The 27450-nt window shown below is 43.0% G+C and overlaps 1 protein-coding gene across 1 annotated transcript in view; it reads right to left on the bottom strand.

The window, feature by feature from the left end:
- Positions 1–3380: 3380 nt before the first annotated feature.
- Positions 3381–27450, bottom strand: part of SAXO1 (stabilizer of axonemal microtubules 1) — a 108256-nt gene continuing 84186 nt past the window's right edge. The window contains exons 3-4 of the mRNA XM_043486964.1: positions 16113–16315; positions 3381–4484 (exon numbers count right to left, since the gene is read on the bottom strand). Of these exons, the coding sequence (XP_043342899.1) occupies positions 3484–4484; positions 16113–16315 (1204 nt within the window). The 3' untranslated portion in view covers positions 3381–3483. The remainder of the gene's footprint in view (positions 4485–16112; positions 16316–27450) is intronic.

Consider the following 27450-nt stretch of genomic DNA (forward strand, 5'->3'; position numbering starts at 1 on the left):
CCCTGGTCCGGGAAGATCCCACATGCTGCAGAGCAACTGAGCCCATGAGCCACAACTACTGGGTCTGCACTCTAAAGTCCACGCTCCACAACAAGAGAAACTGCAGCAATGAGAAGTCCGAGCACCACAACTAGAGGTTAGAGCCTGCTCGCTGCAACTAGAGAAAGCCCATGTGCAGCAATGAAGATCCAATGCAGCCAAAAATAAATAAATATTTTTAAAATAAGTAAATAAAACACGAGCAGTTGTCCTTACCTGCACACTTGTGAACACTGACCAATAAAATCACAGGTAGTTTCAGCGGCAGAATCCAGCAATCTTCATCATCATGATCACCACCATTGTTGTCATCCCCATCTACATTTAATAAGTTAAAGATAAGCCATGCCTAAGTGATTGATATATACTCAATCATTCAATCCAAACCACAAAACCATGAGACCAGTATTATCCACATTGTAAAGAATTTGACCAAGGCCCCATAGCTAGTGGGTGACAAGGACCAAGATGCAAACCCAGGTCTGCTGGACTCTCCTCGTATGCTCTTAGCCATTGTGTTCCACTAGCACCCATAAAAGCCACTTGTGTCCTTCTTTATGTATTTTATGAATTTATTTGTATTAACTACTGTCATAAGAAGAACTAAGAGTAGGGGAGAGGCAATTCCTCAAGTCCTAGAGAGACAGATAAGGCAGAGATGCCCTGGGTGGGTCATCAAGCCTGGAGTCACCGTGGAGATGATTCCAAATGTCACAAAGAATGGGCTCAGAGGAAATTTCTCACCCCAAGGGGACTCAGTGCTCCTAAAACAGTCAGATCTATCAATCTTTCTTCAGTTTCTTCCCTTCCTACTCATCAGAAAAGCTTATTAGTTTTGACATTACTACACACTCTCATATAACTATATTAAGAAGGGGGAGCGAAGGAATTAAAAGAATTAAAGAATTAAATGTAAAAGATTAAAATACCTAATTTACCAAAAGAGACTAGGTCTAAAATCAATGAGTCAGCAGACACCAGTACACACACACACACACACACACACACACTATTATAGGGGGGCTTTCCTGGTGGCTCAGAAGGTGAAGAATCCGCCTGCAATGCAGGAGACTCGGGTTTGATCCCTGGGTTGGGAAGATCCCCTGGAAAAGGGAGTGGCTACCCTCTCCAGTATTCTTTCCTGGAGAATTCCATGGACAGAGGAGTTTGGCAGGCTACAGTCCACGGGGTCACAAAGAGACACCACTGAGCGATTTTCACTTTCATACTAATATATTAGTATATATACTATGGACTTCCCTGGTGGCTCAATGGTAAAGAATATGTCTCCCAAGAAGGAGATGCAAGTTCAATTCCTGGGTTGGGAAGATCCTCTAGAGGAGGAAATGGAAATCCACTCCAGTATTTTTGTCTAGGAAATCCCATGGACAGAAGAGCCTGGCAGGCTACAGTCCATGGGGTCACAAGAGAGTCAGACACAACTTAGCAACTAAAACAACATTATTAAGGAATTTGAGGGAAAATATTAGTAGAAACAGATCCAATTATTTACAATTGTTCTCTGGGGAAGTTATAATAGAGACGAAGGGGTGGCTGCTTAAGAGACTGCTGCCGTTTTATAAGCATTTTAATACCATTTGGTTTTTCAAATCAAGTGCCAATATTCCTTTGATCTGTGAAAAATGATGAAACAAAAATAATAAAACCTACCCTCCTAAGTGGCCTCCTTTAGCTTAATGGCCTCCAGAAAGGAGTTCAAACAGAGATAGTACAATTTGATGCAGTTGCTGGAGCCATGAGATCTGAGCCACTGCAGATGGGAGGTGCCTGGTGTTGAGTCAAGAGCCCTGGATCTGGAAACAGAAGACCTGGGTTCCAGTCTTGGCCTTGGTGCTCCAAGCTCTGTGGCCTTAGGCAAGGTGCATCATCTCTCTGAGCTTCTTTATCCCATAAGGGCAGTCATCCACACCTGATACAACCAAGAGGATTAAATGCCATAAATCCCAATCCAGTGATGCAAACTAACCTCACGGTAAGAAGACAATGAGTGGGGACCTGAAAGTCTGGGCCAGGGAGGTGAGAGCCATGGAAAGATAGACTTGAATAAGAGATACAGGCGTCTTGCCCATGAACCAGGCACTGAACTGAAATTTCCTCTCCCCTCCATGCTCTTCCCCAGTTCTCTGATACCATGGAGTATATTTTAAGGTTCTACAGACTCAAAAGAGAGGCAGATAACCCAAGTGTCAATCTGCATCCCCCTGGATGAGGCTCACACAGACCTTGAACCCATCTGATCCTGGCCTGGGCCCTCTTGAACAAAGTCCCTCCTTGATTCTTCCCAAAAAAAAAAAAAACTCCAAATTACTTAACCTTAGGATCAAACCTTAGGCCCCAAAGAGGAACCTCCAACCCTTTCTCCATTATCACTATATCACACTTTATGAGAGGCCTGGTCATAGCTGTCATTTTAGGACAAGCGGATCCAGGCTTCCCAGGAATCAGCCCAATGTGCGGCCATTTTTTCCAGGTTCTGAGCATTTAGAAGCGCTCACAGCTTAAGAGCCAGCTGCCAACTGCCTGGTTGCCGAGGGCTCCCTTTCTCCCCCCTCCGCCCCTCCTCTCCCTGGACTCAGAGCCTGCACTGGTTTGGGAATGAGAGAGGTCTGGCCGTCCATGCTTTCCTAGGACTGCCATAGAACTTTGTCCTTTCCCTCCATCTGCCTCTGTTTTGAGTCGGTAGAACCCTAAAATACACTCCATGGTATCAGAGAACTGGGGAAGAGCATGGAGGGGAGAGGAAATTTCAGTTCAGTGCCTGGTTCATGGGCAAGACTCATGACTAGACTCATACCCCATCAGACAACACTGTTGTTACTGGTATGTTGTGATGTGAAGAGGTAGAAAGATGCCCTGTGAAGCAGCCCTGTGTAGAGAGGCCCCAAAACAAGACTCCAGATCAGGCCTGAGGCACCCCTACCAGGATGAGGAAGCAACAAGAGAGTTAGGCTGAAATATCCCCAGAGGTCGCAAGAAATATGGCCTGCTCTCTGCATAGACAGCACATGGGGTGAACAAACAGACCTGCAGATTCAATCCCCCCAAAATGAAGTTTATTCTTTGGCACTTCATTCTTGGCAAGGGATGATCATGATGTCAATTTATACAATAATTAAACTAGTAAAATACATCTGGATGGGAAGGAAACCTCAGAGACCAGCTTTGATTCCATGAGCACAAGATAAAGGGCCCAAGAGGGGGAGACAGAAGAGGGAGGGTTAGGGGACTAATTAGCCAGTGATTAAATGTCATTTTCCTTGAGTCAAGTGATTCTCATTTTATTCAAGTGTCCAGGAAACGACGATGAAATTTTTTTTTCATTTTTGGGGAATTCCTTTTTTTTTTTCTTTTTTGGTCCAATGAATAGCTCAACCATATGATTTTATAAGTATTGTGCAATTTCTAAATTACAACCTTTAAAAATCAGGCTGACACTGTCAACTCCTGCTGGTTGGGATTTTCTGAATCACCTACAGAAAAACGGCTGTTCCGCCGAGAGCCTGTCTGAGAAATGGGCCTGTATATCCTGTGCCCCAAAGCATCTATTTCCTCAAAGATGTAGCCAGGAGGCTCAGGGTACGAAGCCAGGCATCTGCTCATTTCCTTAGGAGTAAAGCTGATGGTATATGTGGTCTGGCCCTCCACAGGGATATTTCCTTGGGGCCCAGACCAGAGGGGCTTGCAGCTTTTGGTCATCATGGGCAGGTGGGGCACATAGTGGGCTCGTGTGGTGGTCAGGCAGTCCAAGGGCTCAGAGGGAAGGTTCAGCTGGGGGATGGGCTTGACCGGCTCTGTCCGCATGCTGGCCCACTGCTTGTAGTCCTCTTTGGTCGTGGTGGAGCCTTCAAAGTGGCCACCCTTCTTGACGGAGGGCGCGGGTCGGCAGGACTCAGCCGGGGCGCCCTTAGGGAACGTGTAGTGGGCCTGAACTGTTGTCAAAAGGTCCATCTTCTCTTCAGGAGGGACATACATGGCAGGAGGTTTGGAGAACGCCTGGGGCGTTGGCCAGGCTTGGTACTTATCTCGAAACTCAGTGGTGTTGGAGAAGGGCAAGAGCCCACAAGGCCTGGCAGGAGGTTTCAAGCTCTTGGCTGGCTCCCCCATCAGACCGCGGTATGACTCCTTGTGGGTGGTGAGGCTTTCAAAGGGGATTTCACAGGGCCTGAACTTCTCTGACTCATGCACAAAGCGCTTCTCCAAGGGGTGGGCCACGTAGCTCATCTTGTAGTTCGTCAGATCCTCCAGGGGGATGTTACAGAGCTTGGGCACAGCTGGAGGCTTACAGCTCCTGGTGTTCACCAGGCCCTTCATGGAATAGTCGTCCTGCTGTGTAGTGCGACTATCAAACTTGGTCGATGCCGGCCGGTAGTGGTGAGGAGGACGAAGCAACTCTCGTCTTGGTTGGTTCCAGGGTAAATAGTCAGCTGAAAATAAAGCAGAAGTGGTGATTATTCATAAATCCAATCACTCGACCTGCATGTATTCCCAGAAGCCCCAAAGCCACAGGCCAGACTTCAGGGAGATGTTACAGGAGACAGAGGAAAACCAGACTAGATCCCTGCCACCACCTCAACCAAGGGCCTGATGTTTCAACTTTGTGGTATTTGCAGGTCATTGTGCAGCAGAAGGGCTTCCCAGGTGGTGCTAGTAGTAAAGAACCTGCCTGCCAATGCAGGAGATGTAAGAGATGCAGGTTCAATCCCTGGGTCAGGAAGATCTCCTGGAGGAGGGCATGGCAGCCCACTCCAGTTTTCTTGCCTGGAGAATCCCCACGGACAGAGGAGCCTGGTGGGCTACAGTCCAATAGATCACAAAGAGTCAGATACAACTGAAGTGACAGCACACACACACATGCAGAAGAGACTAATTTATAGGAGTCTCATCACACCCACAATGCTGCATGTGGGGATTTTAGAGGGTCCATGGCCATGAGTGGACCCACGGAATGGATTCCAACAGAGGAGTCCAACTGCTGCTGCTGCTAAGTCACTTCAGTTGTGTCTGATTCTGTGCAACCCCATGGGCTGTAGCCTACCAGGCTCCTCCGTCCACGGGATTTTCCAGGCAAGAGTACTGGAGTGGGGTGCCATTGCCTTCTCCAGTCCAACTACTGCTTTTCCCTTATCCAAGAACAGCTCCATTCCTCTAAGGGAAGGTGTCCTCTGTGAATCATCAAAGAGTGACTGGGAAGGTATATGCAGAGCAGTGAGACCAAAGATTCATAACCCAGCCCTACTGGGCCACCAGCCAGACCTACCAGGCCTCCCCTGGTCATCCATGGGGTAATCGCCATTATGTTCCTATCATCACACATACAATCCACATACATCAAATATGGCACTCCAGGGGAATAAGGGGGACTATGTTGGCTAACCACTCTGAATCCACAGGGAATTCTCTTGCCTACAACTTTACAAAAAGAACAAAAGCAGTCTTTGAGGTATATAGCCAATACCAGTGGAGTCCACAGGCACACATTTTAAACAGCTTTCTTGAGGTATAATTTGTATAAATATAAAATGCATCATTTTACACACATAATTTAATAACTTTTACAGAGTTGTGCAACAATCTATAATCAAAATCTAGTTACGCTGAATCACCTTGCTGTACCACATAAATTAACAAAACATTGTAAATCAACTATACTTCAATAAAAAAAATTTTTTTTTAATCTAGTTATACAACATTTCCATCACTGCCCTAAAAATTTAATCAAGCCAATTTGCAATCTTCATTCTCATCCCTGGGCAATAATTAATCATTTCTTGGTCACTATAAATGTGCCTTTTCTGGACATTTTCTATAAATAGAATTGCACAATATATAGTGTTTTGTATTGGCTTCATCCACTAAGCATAATGTAAAGGAGGCTCATCCCTCTCACAGCATGTATCAGTCCACTCCCTTTTATTGTTGAATAGTACTAGGGTAAATTTTGTTTATCCATTCATCATTTGATGGGCGTTTGGATGGTTTTCATCATTTGGCTATTATGAAAATTTCTGCTAGGAACATTTATAGACAAGTGTTTGTGAGGATATATCTTTTCATCTTTCTTAGGTAGATACCAAGAAGCAAAATTGATAAGTTATATGTTTAATTTATGTTTAACTTTTCAACATTTACCGCAAACTTTTCCAAAGTGGGTGTGCCACTTCATGTTCCTACCAGCAATGTATGAAAGTTCTCATTTCTCCACATCTTCAACACTTGTTATTACAATTTGTTTTTTAATTATAGGCATTCTATAGTGGGTGTTTAATGGTATCTCATTGTATTTTTTTTCATTTATTTTTATTAGTTGGAGGCTAATTACTTTACAATATTGTAGTGGTTTTTGTCATACATTGACATGAATCAGCCATGGATTTACATGTATTCCCCATCCCGATCGCCCCTCCCACCTCCCTCTCTATATTTTAATTTACATTTCCCTAATGATGAAAGTGAAAGAGGAGAGTGGAAAAGTTGGCTTAAAGCCCAACATTCAGAAAACTAAGATCATGCCATCTGGTCCCATCACTTTATGGCAAATAGATGGGGAAACAGTAGAAACAGTGTCAAACTTTTTTTTGGGGGGGTTCCAAAATCACTGCAGATGGTGACTGCAGACATGAAATTAAAAGATGCTTACTCCTTGGAAGGAAAGTTATGACCAACCTAGAGAGCATATTAAAAAGCAGAGACATTACTTTGCCAACAAACGTCCATCTAGTCAAGGCTATGGTTTTTCCAGTGGTCACGTATAGATGTGAGAGTTGGACTGTGAAGAAAGCTGAGCGCCGAAAAATGGATGCTTTTGAACTGTGGTGTTGGAGAAGACTCTTGAGAGTCCCTTGGACTGCAAGGAGATCCAACCAATCCATCCTAAAGGAGATCAGTCCTGGGTGTTCATTGGAAGGACTGATACTGAAGCTGAAACTTCAATACTTTGGCCACCTCATGTGAAGAGTTGACTCATTAGAAAAGACCCTGATGCTGGGAGGGACTGGGGGCAGGAGGAGAAGGGGATGACAGAGGATGAGATGGCTGGATGGCATCACCGACTCAATGGGCAGAAGTTTGAGTAAACTCCTGGAGTTGGTGATGGACAGGGGGGCCTGGCGTGCTGCGATTCATGGGGTTGCAAAGAGTCGGACACGACTGAGAGACTGAACTGAACTGAACTGCACCTTAAACTGCATTGAATCTTCAATCTACAAACATGGATTCTCACTACCTATTTTGATATTATTTCTCATTCTACAAGGCTACCATCACCCTGATAACCAGATAACCAAAATCAGACAAAGTTATTACCAAAAAAGGAAATTACAGGCCAATATCACTGATAAACATAGATGCTAAAATCCTCAACAAAATACTAGCAGACTCCAACAACACATTAAAAGGATCATACACCATTGTCAAGTGAGGTTTATCCCAGGGATGCAATGCATATACTGATTCTTCAGGATATGAAAACCAATCAATGTGACGCACCACATTAACAAACTAAAGGATAAAAACCATATGATAATCTCAATCTATGTAGAACACAATTTCAACAAAATTAAACCAATTTATGATTTAAAAAAACTTTCCAGAAAGTAGGCATGGGGGAACCTATCTCAACATAATAAAGGCCAGATACAACAAACCCACAGCAAACATTATTTTCAATTTTTAAAAAACTGAAAGCATTTCTTTAACATCAGGAACAAGATGAGGGTGCCCACTCTCACCACTATTATTCAACATAGTTTTGGAAATTCTATCCACAGCAATCAAAGAAAAAGAAATAAAGGGAATCCAAATTGGAAAAGAAGAGGTAAAACTCTCACTGTTTGCAGATGACATGATACTATACATAGAAAATCCTAAAGATGCCACCAGAAAACTACTAGATCTATCTCAATAAAGAATTTGTTAAAGTCACAAAACAAAAAACTAATACACAGAAATCTCTTGCATACTTATACACTAACAACAAAAAAATCAGAAAGAGAAGTTAAGGAAACAACCCCATTTACCATTGCAACAAAAAGAGTAAAATACCTAGGAATAAACCTACCTAAGACAAAAGAGTTGTACATAGAAAACTATAAGATGAGAGAAATCAAAGATGACACAAATGGATGGAGAGATATACCACGTTCTTAGACTGGAAAAATCAATATTATGAAAATTATTATACTACCCAAAGCAATGTACAGATTCAATGCAATCCCTAGCAAAATTACCAGTGGTATTTTTCACAGAGCTGGAACAAAAAATTTTATAATCTGTATGGAAACACAAAAGACCCCAAACAGCCAAAGCAATCTTGAGAAAGAAAAATGGAGCTGGAGGAATCAGGCTCCCTGACTTCAGACTGTGGTTATTGCTTGGTTTCTAAGTCATATCCAAATCTTTGTGACCCCGTGGACTGTAGCCCACCAGGCTTTTCTGTCCACGGGATTTTCCAGGCAAGAATACTGGAGTGGGTTGCCATGCCCTCCTCCAGGGGATCTTCCCAACCCAGGGATCAAACTCAAGTCTCTTATGTCTCCTGCATTGGCAGGAGGGTTCTTTACCAATAGAGCCACCTAGGAAGCCTTCAGACTATACTGCAAAGCTACAGTAATCACTATAGTATTGTACTGGCAGTTTTTTCTTTTTAATTTATCTTGCTTTTAGGCCTAGATTCCTAAGAGCTACCCTCTATCACAGCATAGTTTAGTAATCAGCCTCTGATTAACCAGAAGTTATACATAAGCACCCTCCTCCTAGTGGCTCAGATGGTAAAGAATCCACCTGCAACGTGGGAGACCTGAGTTCAATCCCTGGGTTGGAAAGATCCCCTGGCGGAAGGCACGGCAACCCACTCTGGTATTCTTGCCCAGAGAATTCCCATGGACCGAGGAGCCTGGTGGGCTACAGTCCATGAGATCACAGACTTGGACACTAATGAGCGACTAAGCACACATACTTAGGCACCTTAAGCCACTAAGGTTTTCACCATTTGCCAATGAATCTGTGTGTGAGTTGGAGAATACAGTCAAAGATCGTACAGCTTACAACTTTCCCCCAGCTTTTATTTTCTACCAGGCTGTCTCATATCTCCTCTGCATATGCACCAGGCATCATGTTCAGCCAGGAAAGATGAGTAAATAACTAGACCCTTTCTCTGATCTCTTGAGCCTGCACACTGCCTTGCCCATATGCACAGTCTTTAAGACCATCAGGAATATATATGAGCTTATCAAGGCCCACCTCTGAGTCTGTCTCATTCTCTGAGTCTCTTTGGTCAATTTCTCACTGATCTGCTGGTCTGCTGCTTGTTTCAAGTAGTACTGCAACCTCAAACTAACCGCAGAAACTGTCTTCCCTAATTTTTTTGCCATTAATGTCACTATTGTTTTTACTGAATTGCCTGAGTGTGCACTTTTCTCCAATCAGCCCTCACTGGCAGCAAAGTTTCTGGTTTTCGCAGCCTAGCCTGCCCAAGCAGAACTACCACACAGATGGAACTTGAGGGAGGGGTGATGGAAGCAGCCCCAGGATAAAACACCACACACTCCCACTGTTCATAACATGATTTAGTAGTTTTTCCTGAATAAATGGTTCTCAATTTGTTGTACCCCTTTGGTTGAGTTCCAGAGTCCTAAAATGGTTGGTTTTTACTATTTTGTCCAGTTTTATTGTTGCTTTTTTGGGGAGAGAATTTGTCAAGTTCCTCACTCTGCCACGCCTGTAAGTCCTGACATCCCCACCCCCAGGCACACTCTTAAGCTTAGTTCAAGCTAATAATACTACCAACTATTTATTTTAAATTGGCTTCATTTTAATTGAAAATCTAATCTTTCTCCAAGAGCTATTAATGGCTCTATCAGCATCTTGAAAGCATTAGGGGGCCTTAGAGGGAACCATCTTGCTGAATATAAACCACATGTTTCCCCCTCAGACTTCAAGCCTCACTGAAATGGGGGCATCTACCTGTAGATGCCTACACACTGCCTCAAGGTACATGGGGGTGGGTAGGACAGGGTTTTCTGGCCCTCTCCTGTGATGGATGGAGTGTTAAGAAAACAGGTTCCTAAACTGAGAGTTGCCTCATGTGATTTCTGATACCCAACAATACAGTGGAAACCACATTATTATCCAACCTCCTAACTTCCTCCACCCAGCGTATATTACAAAAAAACCTCAGAATTCCACATGACAAACTATTCACATGCCTGAAAAGCCATCAGTAAAAGCCCTTCAGGGCCAGGGTGTCATGTGCGTAATTGGCAAGAACCTCTTTAAAAGAGATTCCATTCAATAATGTGTCTAAAAAAAAAAAAAAAAGCTAAACCTAAAGCTGAGCATCAAGTAATTACACTCTCAATCTTTCCAATTGCACAGTGTTTTGAAAATGTCAAAATTACAACCAAATGCTGCTGGAGCAAATTTTACTAGTGGTTTTCTGGAGGCCAGTAAAGGCACTGGCCATAAGAGTAGTAAGAGAAAAGTTTGCATATTTTTCCTATGCAACAATAGCAAGCAGAGCATATAGACATAATATAGATGCACCCGTTGAAATACATCTATTTAATGACCTTGATCTTTGGTTTCTACCCCACCTTCCCTTTGGAAGGAGAATCAATGTATAGACACAAAACCATAAACACTGCTACAGAAGACTTATTAAAGACTTATTAAGTATTAAAGCAATACTATTTCCATAAGAGAAACAAGTCATCACATGAGCAATAAGCCAACTGATAAGGCAAGGATGTGGCCCCTCAAATATGCATGAGGTTGTGCAGGATGCAAAGAGCAAATGTCCTGGGCCTTCCCCAGGCTTCATTCTTGCCCTTGGCCTGCACCCACCGAGTAACAGACCTGGTGGGGATATGTGCAACTCTAATGCCAAACTATGGCACCGGGAGCCCTCGTAAATAGAGATCTAGAACTACTCGTTCATTTATTACCTCACTAAACACATCTTCACTGCAGCATCCCCTGTGCTAAAAGTGGAAAATAAATGTTTGGCATTTAAGGCCAAGTTTTGGAAGCCACTATACCCTAGAGGAGTAATGGAAAAAATTAACCACTGAGATTATATGATATGGTAAGTATTATTCAAAAAACTAGGTTACACATAGGTTACAACTGACACCGAATGACAGATGTTTTCTTTGACTACAAACCGAATTGATTTTAAACCTGAATTTCAGAGGAGAACTATGAAACCTACCCTCAGGTACATATGTAGCCAGAATAAAACCAACAGGTCTAAGCATGCCTGGTTCAGAACAGTCCTGTTAAGTCTGTGTAAGTACACTTTTGGTAGGAATGTAAATTGGGGCAGCCACTATGAAGAAGAACAGTATGGAGGTTCCTTAAAAAACTAAAAACAGGGCTTCCCTGGTGGCTCAGTGGTAAAGAATCTACCGGCCAATGCAAGAGACATGGGTTCGATCCCAGATCTGGGAAGATCCCACATGCCTCTGAGCAATTAAGACTGTGTGCCAAAATTACTGAGCCTGTGCTCTGGAGCCTGAGAGCCACAACTACTGAAGCCCAGGGGCCCTACAGCCCATGCTCCACAACAAGAGAAGCCACTGCAATTAGAAGCCCACACACTCAACTGGAGAGCAGCCCCTACTTGCTACAACTAGAGAAAAGCCTGCATAGCAATTAAGACCCAGAACAGTCATAAATAAATAAATAAAATTATTTTTTTAAAAAGAATGAGAACAAATCTTTAAAAAAAAAAAAACTAAACTAAAAACAGAGCTACATTTGATCCAGCAATCCCACTACTGGGCATATATCTGGGGGAAAAAACCAATTTGAAAAGATACACGCACCCTCAGTGTTCACTGAAACACTATTTACAATAACCAGGTCATGGAAACAACCTAAATGTCCATCAACAGAGAAGTGGATAAAGAAGATGTGGTACAGATATACAGTGGAATATTACTCAGCCATAAAAAAGAACAAAATAACGCCAATTGCAGCAACATGGATGGACCTAGAGATGATCATACTAAGTGAAGAAAGTCAGACAAAGACCATATGATATCATTTATAAGTGGAATCTAAAGAAAAGCATACAAATAAACTTATCTATAAAATAGAAATAGAATTACAGATGTAGAAAATAAACTTTGTTACCAGGGGGACAGAGGGAAGGAGTAAACTGGAATATTGGGATTGACATATATACACTATTATATATAAAACAGATAACAAAGAAGGACCTACTTTATAGCACAGGGAACTCTTACTCAATACTTGGTGATGGCTTATATGGGAAAAGAATCTAAAAAAGAGTGGAGTCGATATATAACTGATTCACTTTGCTCTATAGCAGAAACTAATACAACAGTGTAATCAACCATACTTCAATTTTTAAAAAATTTTAAGTCTGTGTCAGCAGACAAATTTCTGGTGCCTATTAACTGCTTTTTAAAAAAAAAGAAAGAAAGAAAATAGGGTTTTCTCAATATTAACTTTCTCGGTAAGGCAAAGTCAGCCATGACTCAGTTTTAACAGCAGAATACTATTCTCTGGTTTGCAGAGGGCAATTTGAGATGTAAATGTTTGGAGAAGGGGAAGAATACTGCAGAGATTAAAGCTTAAGTATTAGATTTTTTTTTTCTGTGTGTTGATTTTGGGGGGGATTATTTTGTGGGGAGTGGAGGGAGATGTCCTTTTAAATAATACCACTGGAAAACTCCATCCTTGCCAACCGCTAAGGAAAGCAGGGAGTATTTCTCAGCCCTAGGTCTCTCCTTGCACCCAGGGCAAGGTGGAGAGGGGAAGCTGAGCTGAGCAGACAGCTGCTCTAAGGAGCCTCTAACTCTGTTAAGACTTGTAAACCCAGGAAGCCCACAAGGAGGATGTAGAGAGGAGAGGATGCAGTCGGATGAGCCCTACCAGAAGCCCTGCCTCCTCACCGTCAAAGGGAAGTGCTCATTTGGGCTCTGTTCTTTTCTGCGTGCTCAGTGTCCATTTTTTGCCCTCCTATAAACACTGGATGAAAAGGGAAACAGAGGAGCCCTGCAGAGGCCAAGTGCCACCCCATAACGTGCCTCGTTGGGCTGACTCCTTAGTACAACATCTGCTATGGTGCCTACCTTGTTGAGGGTAGCAGACAAAGAAAAAGGCAGACCCTTGCTCTCTTGTAGCCTGCGATCTAGCCAAAGAGACAAATGTTAAACTAAATTACAAAATGAATTACGAAACAAGGTGGGACAAGTCAGCCTTCAAGCACCTTAGGGGATGTGTCTGGTCTGGCACAGGGGAAGGTGTGATGCTTCTGCCCTTTGCAGAAGGATGAGCACTGGAGAGGGGACAGGAGGATGGCTCTCTAAAGAGGGAAGGACAGTGCAACCTGCCCTGAGAGAGAAAAGTGGAGCAAAGCAACTGAAAGAAGCTCCTGTGGTCAGAGCAGAGGGGCCCAGGGAGGAGGAGCCCAAATCTTCAAGGCAGCAGAGCGGGCAAAGGTGGGGGAGTTTATCCTAAGAACTGGAGTGATTATTTGAGGAGTTTTAGGTAAAGACGAGGTCAGGTGAGATTTCTGTTTTCAGAAGATCTCTCTGCTTGCTTTCTGTGGCCAACAGAGATGAGCTGATAAGGTTGGAGAGATGTGCAGCTGGGCATCCAGTGGTAGACATGGAGAAGGCAGGGTTTGGTTGTTACCAGGAGGATGCGACAGAAGGACAGAAGAAAGAGGGAGTTAAGACAGGGGCTGCAGTGATACAACGTGGAATAAGCTGCATGGGAACAGACACAGGAGAGGCTGATGATGATGAGAAGGAAGGTTGAGGCATCAGTGGGCTGGAGGTCCCAGTGAGGCCAAGGACTGTCACGGTGGGAGTAAATACAAGAGCCAAAAGGACCAGATGTGGAGGGCACGAAGGTGGAGCTGTTTGGGGATTTGACAATGTCCAGAATGTGGCTTGGCAGAAGGTGGCTATAGAAGAGTAAAAGATAATAGGTGACACTAAAGAAAGTAAAAGGACAAAAAAAAAGCAAAAGCAGAGATACTCAGCCACATTTAGAATCTTCCAGAATGATAGATTAAGAGCTCCTGGAAGGGCTTCAGGAACATTGCTACATCCCCTCAAGCCTCTCCACCTCCCCATGGCCAAGTGTTAAGCTTGACTAAATAAGAGCCACTACTGGGGACTTCCCTGGTGGTCCAATGGTTAAGACTCCATGCTTCCAATGCAGGGCTGAGGGTTAGATCACTGGTTAGGGAACTAAGAGGCTTCCATGATAGCTCAATTGGTAAAGAATCCACCTGCAATGCAGGAGACCCCAGTATGATTCCTGGGTTGGGAAGATTCACTGGAGAAGGGATAGGCTACCCACTCCGGTATTCTTAGGCTTGCCTTGTGGATCAGCTAGTAGAGAATTTGCCTGCAATGCAGGAGACCAGGGTTCAATCCCTGGGTTGGGAAGATCCCCTGGAGAAGGGAAAGGCTACCCACTCCAGTATTCTGGCCTGGAGAATTCCATAGACTGTATAGTCCATGGGGTTGCAGAGTTGGATGCGACTGAGCAACTTTCACTTTCACAGGGAACTAAGATCCCATGTGCTGCATGATGCAGCCAGATTTTTAAAATAATAATAATTTTAAAAAGCCACCATCACCACAGGCATGCAGATATCCAGACATGTGACAGGGACAGTTCTGCACATTTTCTTAGGACAACCATGTACATCACAAGCAGCGCAGTTACTGATCACAAACCTGGCCTCCATCCCCATGGCGTCAGTCCTGTGGTTCATGCTCCATAGAGTAGAGTGACTGCTACCTGCCACACACATCACTCGATATCCTGTCTCTCCTACCAGACTACAAACTCAAGGGCAGGTCATTATGCTTCCTTCACGGGTCCTAATACCATGCCTGGAATGCAGAAAATGCCCAATAAAGAAGGAACCCATCTCAATACAATGAAGTTCAAAACTAGCAAAACTAATTTACGAAGTCAAGAGTCAGCACAGTGGTTCTCTCCTGGGTGGGGACGGTAACTAGAAGGGAGTATCAATGCTATATGTTTCAATCTGCATCCTCTTTCCATGCCTATTCACTCACAATTCATTGGTCTAATCTGCCTTTGTACTGTCAGCTATCTGGCAACTCACCAAGGGATTCTCACTTTCCTCTAGAACTTTCCTAAAACTTTTGCAGTCCAATGGGAATTAAAGATGAACAGGTCCTCGCTGGTTATCTATTTTACCTATAGCAAATACAGCACAAGGAACTCTACTCAATATTTTATAATAACCTAAACAGAAAAAAAAATTGAAAAAGATAGATATATGTATACATATAACTGAATCACTTTTCCATACACCTAAAGCTAACACAGCATTGTTAATCAACTGCACTCCAATATAAATAAAAAAATTTTTAAAAATTAAAAGGATTGATGTATATAGCAAAATAGTTATTCAGGGGGAGGTACTCAGCCCATTAAAAAATAATACAATTTTAAAAACTCACCAGTCTCTATCATTATATATTTGCACATTTTTCTGTATGTTACATTTCCATAATTTTTTAACAAATGAATGAATCAATCAGTGGTGAAACCCAACTTGGCTTAAACTTGAACTGCTTGCCCAATATAGGACAGGAATGGCAAGCTGAGGCAGGCAACTAGCAAATATTTTTTGTAGGAGGCCAGATATTAAATGTCTTAAGCCTTGCATGCCATATGATTTCTGCCACAGCTATTCAACTTTGCTGCCGAAGCACAAACTTAGCCATAGATAATATAGAAAACCAATGGAAGTGGCCGTGTTCCAACAAAACATACTTATGACACTGAACTCTGAATTTAATATTCACATACCCTAATGTAATAGTCTTTCTCATTTTTTTTTTAATCATTCAAAAATTTAAAAACCATCCTTACCTCTCTAGCTGCACAGAAACAGGCTGAAGGCCAGATCTGGCCGCAGAAAAGACTGCCCAGCCTGTGCACTGAGGGCGTGTGTGCATAAAACCCACTTCCCAGTCAGCACCTAGGCTCAGCCCGTCCCCCCCAGCCCTGCCCCTCCAGCCTTCTCCCACCTTTGTAAGTAGGCAGACTCTCCATCTTGTCCCCACAAGGGTATTTACTGTCCCGAGGTTTGATGGGATCCACTCGACAGAGGGGGTAAGGGTTGTAATCTTGTTTATACGTGGTCTGCAGATCCATGTTCTCTTCACTTGGGACGAACGGATTGGGCTGGTGGATCTTCACTGGTAACACTTTGTGAGGCCCATAGTCTCTCCTGTAGGAAAATAAGCAGAAGCCTTGGGAGCCCTTGCCTCAGAATAAGGCTCATGGTTTCCATTCAACCCAATTCTATAGGCACTGGCTGAGAAGTCATCCTCCCCTCTCTGCCTCCCGTTTCCCACTTCTGACAAAGACATGGCCATTCACGTCTCACTCAAGTTACACGCCGTCAAGGGCCAGCCATTCACCAAGTGCGTGATCCCTACCTCCACGCTGCAGCTCATCGGTTCCTCTTTCCTCCTCAGTTCAGACCCTGGCCATTTCTCATGTGGGTCATGTTATAACCTATAACCTGGGCTTCCTGCATGATTGCCACCACCTGCCACTCTCCTATCCTGGAGAGCCAAAATCAACTCTCTAAACCCAAAATCTTACCCTTTTACTCCCTGGCTTTAAAATCTTCCAGATAAAGCCCAACTTTCTAGCACAGAATGTAAACCTTCCTGGACCTGCCTCGGCCTTCCCTCCCTGGCCGCGCCCCCCTCCCCCTCATTCCCACCCCCATCCCACTGCCGCCACCCAGGACCACTGAGAAGGCCTCTCCTGTGCTTGCTGTCTCCACCTTCCTCCCCCAACCTGTTCACTGTGGAGCTGACTTCTATTTTTCCGGTCCCGCCACCTCCTTCTCTGTGCTCCCAATAGCTCATGCTAAGATTTATCTCCTTCCTCTATTTAACTTCATAGAAAACCCAGAAGAAAAGGCCAATAAATGCAGACAATGAACCTTTCACTTCTCAGCTCTCTGGCATCAGCAATCCCATCATTTCAGGGTATATGGAAACAATGGAATAGAAAAACGAAGACATTTTATGAAAAACAAGTGCATATATATGGAATCTAGAAAAAATGGTACAGATGAACCTATTTGCAGGGCAGGAATAAAGTCCACTAACTTAGAAAGCAGATATGTGGACACAGGGCAGAGAGAGAAGCGGAGGCGGGGGGGCACGAACTGGGAGAGCAGTGCTGACCTATACATAGTGTGTGTGTGTGTAAGTCTCTGTCATGTTCGACTCTTTGCAACCCCGTGAACTGTAGCCTGCCAGGCTCCTCTGTCCATGGAATTTCCCAGGCAAGAATGCTGACGTGGGTTGCCATTCCCTTCTCCAGGGGATCTTCCCAACCCAGGGATTGAACCTGGGTCTCCTACACTGCAGGCGGATTCTTTAACTTCTGAGCTACCAGGGGAGCCCACATGTAAAACAGATAGCGAGTGAGAAGCTGGGGGTGTCACAGCAATGAGCTCAGCTCAATGCTCTGTGATGAGGTAGACAGGTGGGATGGGCAGACAGAAGCTCGAGAAGGAGGCGATAAATGTATACATACAGTTGATTCACTTTGTGGTACAGTAGAAACTAAATACAACATTGTAAAGCAATTTATACTCCCAACTTAAAAGAAAGAAAAGAAAAAGCATGACACTTTTTACTATACACTCTCTTCCCAAAGCACCCCAGTTCTACAAAGACCAAGACACTGCGGCATCGCCACCAGCACGAAGTACCCTGGCTCAGCCCGGGTGCCCACTGCCCACCAGCTGCCCAGGGCAAACTCTCTTCAGCATACCTTCCCCCCTTCCTCCGAGAACTTCTGCTTCACACAACGGGCTGTTCTTGCCTGAAACTCATTTATCTAACTGGACAGGGGGAAGGTGGCTTTTCCCTAACGGCACTTCCAAAACGACCTCACCAAGGGAAGGGGAAGGCTTCCGGACAGGAAGACGTTGGGCCCAAACACCAGTAAAAACCTACTTCCCCGCCAAAATCTGGAGCAGTGTTACTGAGCCATGCTTGACTAGCAGAGGCAACACGCTCCACTGTAACCTGTCTTGCATGAATTATACATATGGTTGTCAATAAACCCAAACCAGGGACTGAAAGCGCTTGGTGGGAGGGGAGGAAGGAGTTAGGAAGCCGGAGAATTAGTCTCCCTAGGGCTCCAAGGGGGAAACAGGAGATGCTTCAGTTGAACTCCCTGTAACACCCTCTGGGTAGGTTTAAAAATACATCTCAGCAGCATTTACCGGGCCTGCAGCCTGGGCTCTGTCCCCAGGGGCCCCATGTTGGCAAATAGCAAGAGGAAGCCAAAAGACCTGAGGCAGCTGTTTGCTGACAGTGTAAGTCAGGGTTTATGGAGGGAATGGGCGGAATAAGAACCCAGGGATCAGCTCCCCGCTCCTATCCTTCTACGTGTGCAAGTACCTCACACTGATGTCTGTTCAAAGCTAAACCAGCTGCAGCAGGGAACTAGGACAGTCAGGCCTCTAGGCTGCCAAGAGAAATGGGAAGGCCCAGAAAACACTGGCTGATAACCAGTTAACTGCAAAGTGGCTTCCATCAGAGAGTTTGTGTTCTCAAGGAGGGCTCCCAAGGGGAGGTGGCTTTCCTCACTCCCCAGGGGGCTGGAGTCGGGTTGGAGGCAGCCTGAGACCCTACAGCTCCATACAAATCTGTGTTGACTAATGGCTATCCAAGAGTTCAGCCCTGTTCACTTCCAAGAATGTGTATCAGAAGATACCAGGCGGCAGGTGATGAGGAACAAAGCCGAATGCCCACACTGCCCCGCAGAGCCCTCCCAGGCCCAGAGCAGCCAGGGCTGCCTTCCTGTCATGGGCCCATCACACCCTGGAACCTGCACACAGAACACGAGACATTCTCTTCTGCTGTTACTTCTACTGAGGGAACCAACTTCCCCTCAGAGATGCTGTGAAAACCTTCCTACAAGGGCGGCCAGGCTCTATGATAACTAAAATGTGCTTAATGCCCCCATTTCCTGCTGCTACAAAGATAAAAAAAAAAAACAAACAGGATTTCCCTGGTGGCGCGGTGGATAAGAGTCCACGGGACGACAGAGAGGGTACAGGTTCAATCCCTGGTCCAGGAACTAAGCCCTCAGCAACTGGCCTCAGCAACTAAGCCCATGCACCACAACTAACTGAAGCCCTTGCTTTCCAGAGCTGATGCTCTGCAACAAGAGAAAGCCTGTGCATGGCAACGAGGACCCAACACAGCCAAAAACAAAAAATTTTTAAACAGAAAAGCACAGATGACTGCCTACAACTAACCTTACCAATTCATGGACTTTTCCTGAAATTGGTTTCTCAATAGCAAAAGGTGATGTGGCAAAATCCTCATTTACCATGTTCAAGGAACGAAATTCTTAACCGAATCTTCCTCTCCAACACAAAATTCAAGACAGTTTATGAAAGAACATCAATGGATTGAATTTACTGATCAGTTATAACCAAGACAAATGATCTTGGGGAGGGGAGCAGTGATCTACCTCTGAAGAGAGGAAAGTAGTTTAAATTTTAATTCATTTATCCTCCACCCAAAATTATTTATCATGGCTTAAGAATGAATTGAATCAGAATTTATATGTTTCCTCATTATGTTTTTTATGTTCAGAACATTTACTGAAATCTATCGTTAACCACAACATAACTACAGGTCCCCAACCTCTCATAATCTTACAGCCCTTAAGTTCACGTAAAAGAAAACTATTTTATCCTTCCCAGAAATTGCTCAAATTTAGTAGGTTGTTTTTTTAATAAAACTCCCTTCTCTTCCTGGGGTACATATCCTAGCTCCTGTGCCCATTTTGACTCTGAACCAAGAAAAAAAATGGTCAAAGATGCCAAGTTTCTTTTAGGTGCATAGTCATAAAAGTTATCTGGTATGGAAAGTCCTGAGTTAAACTCTGAAGTAAAGGTTAAAGAGAACCTGCTGGGAAGCCAAAACAATTTGACTTCCCATCATTAGGCAAAGTTAAAGGAAGGCATTTGACAAGAGTCTGGCAAAAGGAAAGAAGCTATAACGTAACAGCTAACCAGGGTCATGAGCCTGGAAGAGGGAAAAGGATATTTTCATTATGATAAAGGGGCTACACAATACTTGGTTCAATCTATTTTTAATTTTTAAAAAATGCTTAATATTTGTATAACTTTGGCATGCTAGAGAATTTTTTTTTAATCTGGCCATCCCACTTGGCATGTGGGATCCCAACCAGGGATCAAACCTGTAGCCCCCGCGTTGGAAAAGTAGAGTCTTAACCACTGGACTGCCAAGAAGTCCCTATTTTTAATGTTTAGCTGGGCAAACTTCAGAATTTGTTAGTATGCCCAATCATATTAATAAGCAGAAATAATTTTAAGAGCTCCTGCCCAGAAATTAACCCAGGCACTTATGATCAATTAATCTACAACAAAGGAACCCAGGATATATACAATGAAGAAAAGACAGTCTCTTCAGTAAGTGGTACTGGGAAAACTGGACACACACATATAAAAGAATGAAGTTAGAACATTCTCTAACAATAATACAAAAATAAACTCAAAATGGATTAAAGACCTAAATGTAAGACCAGAAACCGTAACATCCTAGAAGAAAACAGAATACTCTGACATAAATCATACCAATAGTTTTTTTCAATCTGTTTTCAATCTCTCCTAAAGCAAAGGAAATAAAAACAGAAATAAACAAATGGGACCTAAATAAAGTTGAAAGCTTTTATACAGTACAATGAAATGAAAAGACAACCTACAATATGGGAGATAATATTTGCAAACAATATGAGCAGTAAGGAGTTAATATCCAACATATATAAACAACTCATACAACATAAAAAAATTGATTATAAAACAGAAGAGCTGAACAGTCAAAATTTTTCCAAAGAAGACATGCAGATGGCCAATGGGCACAGAGAAATATGCTCAACATTGCTAATGATCAGGAAAACACAAATAAAAACCACAATGAGATATCACGTCAAAATGACTATTATCAAAAAGAACACAGATAACAAATGTTGGAGAAGAAGTAGATAAAAGCGAGCTCTCCTACACTGTTGGTAGGAATGCAAATTGGTGCAGCCACTGTGGAAAACAGTATATAGGCTTCTCAAAAAGCTAAAAACAGAACTACCATATGACCCAGCAAATCCACTCCTGGGTATATATCTGAAAGAAACAAAAACCCTAATTCAAAATGATACATGCACTTCTAGGTTCATTGCAGCACCACTTACACAACTGGCAAGATATGGAAGCAACCGAAGTGTTCATTAACTAATGAACAGAAATTGTGTGGTGTGCGTACACCACACCTTTTCTGATACACACACACACACAATGGAATACTACTCAAACATAAAAAATAATAAAAGTTTTGCCATTTGCAACAACATGGACAGACTTGGAGGCTATTATTCTAAGAGAAATAAAACAGAAAAAGAGAAATACTGTGTGATATCACGTACATGTAGAATCTAAAAAATACAAACTAGTGAACATAACAAAAAAGCAGCAGACTCAAACCAATGATTACCAGTGGCGAGGAGGAGGGAGGAGCAATGTAAATAAAAAGTAGGGGATTACATTATAAATAAAAAATAGGGGATTAAGAGGCATAAACTATTATGCATAGAAATCTACAAGGATATACTGTACAAAATAGTAAAGCTAATATTTTACAATAGCTATAATGAAGTATAACCTTTAAAAGTTGTGAATCACACTTCCCTGGTGGTCCAGGGGTTAAGAATCTGCCCTTCGCTGCAGGGGACACAGGTTCTGTCCCTGGTCCTGGAAGATCTCACATGCCTCAGAGCAACGAAGCCTCTGTGCCACAACTACTGGGTCCTCACTCTAGAGCTTGTGCTCTGCAACAAGAGAAGCCACTCAATAAGAAAGCCACACACCACAACTACAGAGTGGACCCCATTCACCACAACTAGAGAAAAGCCCCACACAGCAATGAAGACAGTGCAGCCAAATAAATATATAATTTTTTTAAAGTTGTGAATCACTACATAGCACACTCATAACCTATATAATAGTATACATCAACTATACTTCCATTCAGGGGAAAAAACAGCTCCTCCTCTTGGCCCAAAAGCAATCCTCACACCCTGCCCTAAATCTCCTCCCTCTTCCTCAAGGATCAGTGTTTTCACCTTTTCCTCTTACTGGCTGCTTTCTGTCAGTATTTAAACATGCTTCAGTCTTCCCCATTTTCAAAGAAAAACAGCAAACAACAACCCTCACTGCAGTCCACTCCGCATCTCTCCTCTAGAAAGTTATCATTGTTGGTTAGTTGCTAAATCCTGTCCAATCTTTAGCAACCCCAATGCAAAATTCAAGTTAGTTTGTGAAAGAACATCTATGGATTGAATTTACTGATTAGTTATAACCAAGACAAATCATCTTGGGGAGGGGGGCAGTGATCTACCTCTGAAGAGAGGAAAGAAGCTTAAAGTTTAATTCATTTATCCTCCACCCAAAAATATTTACTGTGGCTTTAGAGTGAATTGAATTAGAATTTATATGTTTCCTCATTATGTTTTTATGTTCGGAACATTTACTGAAACCTATTACTAACCACAACATAACTGCAGGTTATGTTCCAAGGCATGTGAGGTTTTTTCCAATCAAAGATTGAGTCCATGTCTCCTGCATTAGCAGGCAGATTCTTTATTGCTGAGTCACCAGGGAAGACCCCTCTAGAGAAATGTTGTTCAGTCGCCTAGTCGTGTCCAACTCTTTGTGACCCTAGAGAGGCAGCCAGGCCTCCCTGTCCCTCACCATCTCCTGGAGTTTGCCCAAGTTCATGTTCATTGCATCGGTGATGCCTTCCAGCTATCTCACCCTCTGATGCCCTCTTCTCCTTCTGCCCTCAATCTTTCCCAGCATCAGGGACTTTTCTAATGAGTCGTCTGTTTGCATCAGATGACCAAAATACTGGAGTTTTGGCATCAGTCCTCCCATGAGTATTCAGGGTTGATCTCCCTTAAGACTGACTGGTTTGATCTCCTAGTGGTCTAAGGGACTTGGTGGAGAGGGAGGTGGGAGGGGGGACCGGGATGGGGAATACGTGTAAATCTATGGCTGATTCATATCAATGTATGACAAAACCCACTGAAATGTGAAGTAATTAGCCTCCAACTAATAAAAAAAAAAAAAATTAAAAAAAATAAAATAAAATAAATAAAATTTTAAAAAATTAAAAAAAAAAAAAAAAGAGTCTTCTCCAGCACCAAGTTCAAAAGCATCAATTCTTTGGTGTTCTGCCTTCTTTACGGTTCAGCTCTCACAACCATGTGTGACTACTGGGAAGATCATAGCCTTGACTATATGGATCTTTGTCAGCAGCGTAATGTCTCTGCTTTTCAACACACTATCTAGGTTTGTCATCACTTTTCTGCCAAGAAGCAATCATCTTCTGATTTCATGGCTACAGACACCATTTGCAGGGATTTTGGAGCCCAAGAATAGGAAATTGGTCACTACTTCTACCTTTTCCCCTTCAATTTGCCATCCAGTAATGGGGTCAGATGCCATGATCTTCGTTTTTTAATTCTTAGTCTTAAGTTGGCTCTTTCACTCTCCTCCTTCACCCTCAAGAGGCTCTTTAGTTCCTCTTTGCTTTCTGCCATTAGAGTGGTATCATCCACATATCCGAGGTTGTTGATGTTTCTCCCACTTATCTTGATTCCAGCTTGTAACTCATCCTGCCCAGCATTTCTCATATTGTGCTCAGCATATAAGTTAAACAAACAGGGTGACAGCAGACAGCCCTTTCATACTCCTTTCTTGATCTTGAACCAATCAGTTGTTCCATACCAGGTTCTAACTGTTGGTTCTTCACCCACATACAGGTTTCTCAGGAGACAGGTAAGATGGTCTGGAATTCCCATCTCTTTAAGAGCTTTCCACAGTTTGCCATGATCCACACAGTCAAAGGCTATAGTGTAGTTGATGAAACAGAGATAGATGATTTTCTAAAATTTCCTTGCTTTTTCTATAATCCAGAAAATGCTGGCAATTTGATCTCTAGTTCCTCTATCTTTTCTAAACCCATCTTGGACATCTGGAAGCTCTTGGTTCACATCATGCTGAAGCCTAGCATGCAAGATTTTAAGCATGACCTTACTAGCCTGGGAAATGAGTGCAATTGTCCAATGGTTAGTACATTCTTTGGTACTACCCTTCTTGGGAAGTGGAAGGAGGATTGACCTTTTCCAGCCCTGTGGCCACTCCTGGGTCTTCCAGATTTGCTGACATAATGAATGCAAAACCTTGATGATATCCTCCTTTAGGGATTTGAATAGCTCTGCTGGAATTTCATTGCATCCACTAACTTTACTGACAGCAGGGCTTCTTAAGGCCCACTTGACTTCATACTCCAGAAACTCTGGCTCTGACTGACCACACCATTGCAGTAATCCGGTTCATTAAGATCTTTTCTGTGTAGCTCTTCCATGTATTCTCTCCTTCTCTTCTTGATCTCTTCAGCATCTACTAGGTCTCTACCATTTTCACTCTTTATTGTGCCCATCTTTGGGCTGAATGCTCCCTCGATGTTTCCAATTCTCCTGAAGAGAGCTCTAGTCTTTCCCCTTTTGTTGCTTTCTTCTGTTATTAAACACTGTTCGTTGAAGAAGGCCTTCTTGTCTCTTCTAGCTCTTCTTTGAAACTATGCATTTAATTGGGTGTACCTTTCCCTCTCTCCCTTGCTTTTCACTTCTCTTCATTCTTCTGCTATGTGTAAAGCCTCCTCAGATAACCACTTTGCCTTCTAGCTTTTCTCTTCCTTTGGGATAGTTTTGTTCACCACCTCCTGTACAATATTATGGACCTCTGTCCATGGTTCTTCAGGCATACTGTTATCTAGATCTAGTCCCTTGAATCTATTTGTTACCTCTACTGTGAATTCATATGGGATTTAAGTCATACCTGGCTGGTCTAGCATTTTTCCAGTTTTGTTTAGTTTAAGCCTCTAGAGAAGGGGCTGTCTACAAATACAGGCTTGCCTTCCTCACACCCTACTCAGGCTCCACCCATCAAATCTCATCCTACTCACTCCTTGCTTGAGTCAGGGCCTTCAAAGCCCCACCTTATTTCTCCAGGCCTTTATCCTTATGCCACCAGATACTCTGGCCACCTGATGCAAAGAACTGACTCATTAGAAAAGACCCTGATGCTGGGAAAGACTGAAGGCAGGAGGAGAAGGGGATGACAGAGGATGACATGGTTGGATGGCATCACCGACTCAATGGACATGAGTTTGAGCAAGCTCCAGGGGTTGGTGATGGACAGGAAATTCTGGAGTGCTGCAGTCCATGGGGTCACAGAGAGTTGGATGATACTGAGTGACTGAACTGAACTTATCCTTATGCAGCATCTCCATGGCATCCATTCTCTCCTTCAATTTTGTAGTAATCTCTCCCTCGACTCCTTTGATACCTCTCCTCATCATTTGACCTCTTAATTGCTTCTATGGGGTTTTGTTCTTTGTCAAGTAATTTGATTTCATTATTTCTGCATGTAATTCTGAAACTCCTGGCATACAGGAGCCCTCTGAGGAAAACATAATGTCTCCACAGGCAGATCGGGTAGGCCATTCCAGCCCACTGAGAAAGATCCCTAGGCTGGGTCACAGGGCTTGATTCGTGCCCTTACCCTGGTAAAGACACACTAAGCCCACGTTATCTTTGCTACAACAGACCGGATTCCAAGAATATGCCTCTAGTACAGAGATTCCTTGGTATCCATTATTCGTGGAGGATCACCCCCAGCCCATGGATACCAAAATCTGTGGATACTCAAGTTCCTTGTATAAAAGGGTGTAGTATTTGCATATAATCTATGTACATCTTCTTGTATACTTTGTATCACCTCTAGATTACTTATAATACCCAACATTATGTAGTTTCTAGTGCATGGAAAATTCAAATTTAGCTTTAGGGAACTTTGTGGAATTTTTAAAAATATTTTTAATGCACAGATGTGGAACCCACCGATATGGCTGTACCTATCTACTCCTCTACTCACTCATCTCCTCAAACCCAACCAAAGCTGAGGGTAACATCTGTCATTGCCTCACATAAACTCTGGACAAAATATAAAAATCAACTACCTGTGAGCACTAAAGGGCAACCAAAACAGGAAGATTCTAGAGCAGAAGCATCAGGTGGAAGAAGGGAATGATACCGGATGAGCCTACGCATCAACTTTCCTTCTTTTTCCAACATTTCCAGTCTGTAGGCAGGCTCCAGTCTGTGCCATGTAGGGCACATCTTCTTGACTGAAAAACCAGAAGGCAAAATTTGAAGCCACCACAAATGCTGGGAAGTGAGAAAGGAATCCTGAAGAGGGGAGACCGGAAACAGTAAGGCTTAAATTCTGTTTATAAACTGGGCCCTTATCTCTGGCTGACATTGCCTGCGTGGGACAGACTTCAAGCAACTGTGCTAAAGATAAGTGAACTGAGGTGAAAATTGCCACACAAAACACAAGTTTGCATTTTGAGTCCAATCAATTTGTGGTGGTGGTCGTTTAGTCACTAAGCTGTGTCTGACTCTTGCAACTCCATGGGCTGTAGCCCGCCAGCCTCCTCTGTCCATGGGATTTGCCAGGCAAGAATACTGGAGTGGGTTGCCATTTCTTCCTCCAGGGTATCTCCTCAACCCGAGGATCAAACCTAACTCTCCTGAATTACAGGTGGTCTCCTGCATTGCTGACAAATTCTTTACCGCTGAGCCACCTACTGTCTGCTTTAAAACCACATTCTTCAGAGGAATGTAATAAAATCTAGAGTTTCCACAACATAATATTAACAATGCACAGGATCAATCCAAATTTCTTGACATACATACAGAAAATGTGACCCATTATCAAGGGGGAAAAAGAGAAGATAATCATGAAGACCAGCCCCAAGCAGTCCCAAATTCTGCAATTAGAAGAGAAAGGTTATAAAGTAGCTATTTTAGCTATGCTTACTTACAAAATGGAAAACAAGGTCACAATAAATTAAAAAAAGGAAATCACAGAAGAAGAATAGAAACTATATATAAAAATAACTACATGTAAATTCTAAAACTAAAAAACATAATATCTAAAATGAAACACTCACTGGATAGGTAACAGCAGAATGGAGACAGGAATAAAGACAGACTTAGCAAACCTGAAAACAGATGAATATAAGCTGTCCAGTCTGAAGGACGGAGAGGAAACAAGACTGGGTGAAAGAAATGAACAAAGCCTCAGGGACAGAAAAAATACTTAAAGGCCAAAATGTCCCCAAATTTAAACAAAGATACCCTGATATCTCAGTTGGTAAAGAAATTTGCCAG

This window comes from Cervus canadensis, chromosome 14 (genome assembly GCF_019320065.1).
Source record: "Cervus canadensis isolate Bull #8, Minnesota chromosome 14, ASM1932006v1, whole genome shotgun sequence".
NCBI classification, from domain to species: Eukaryota; Metazoa; Chordata; class Mammalia; order Artiodactyla; family Cervidae; genus Cervus; species Cervus canadensis.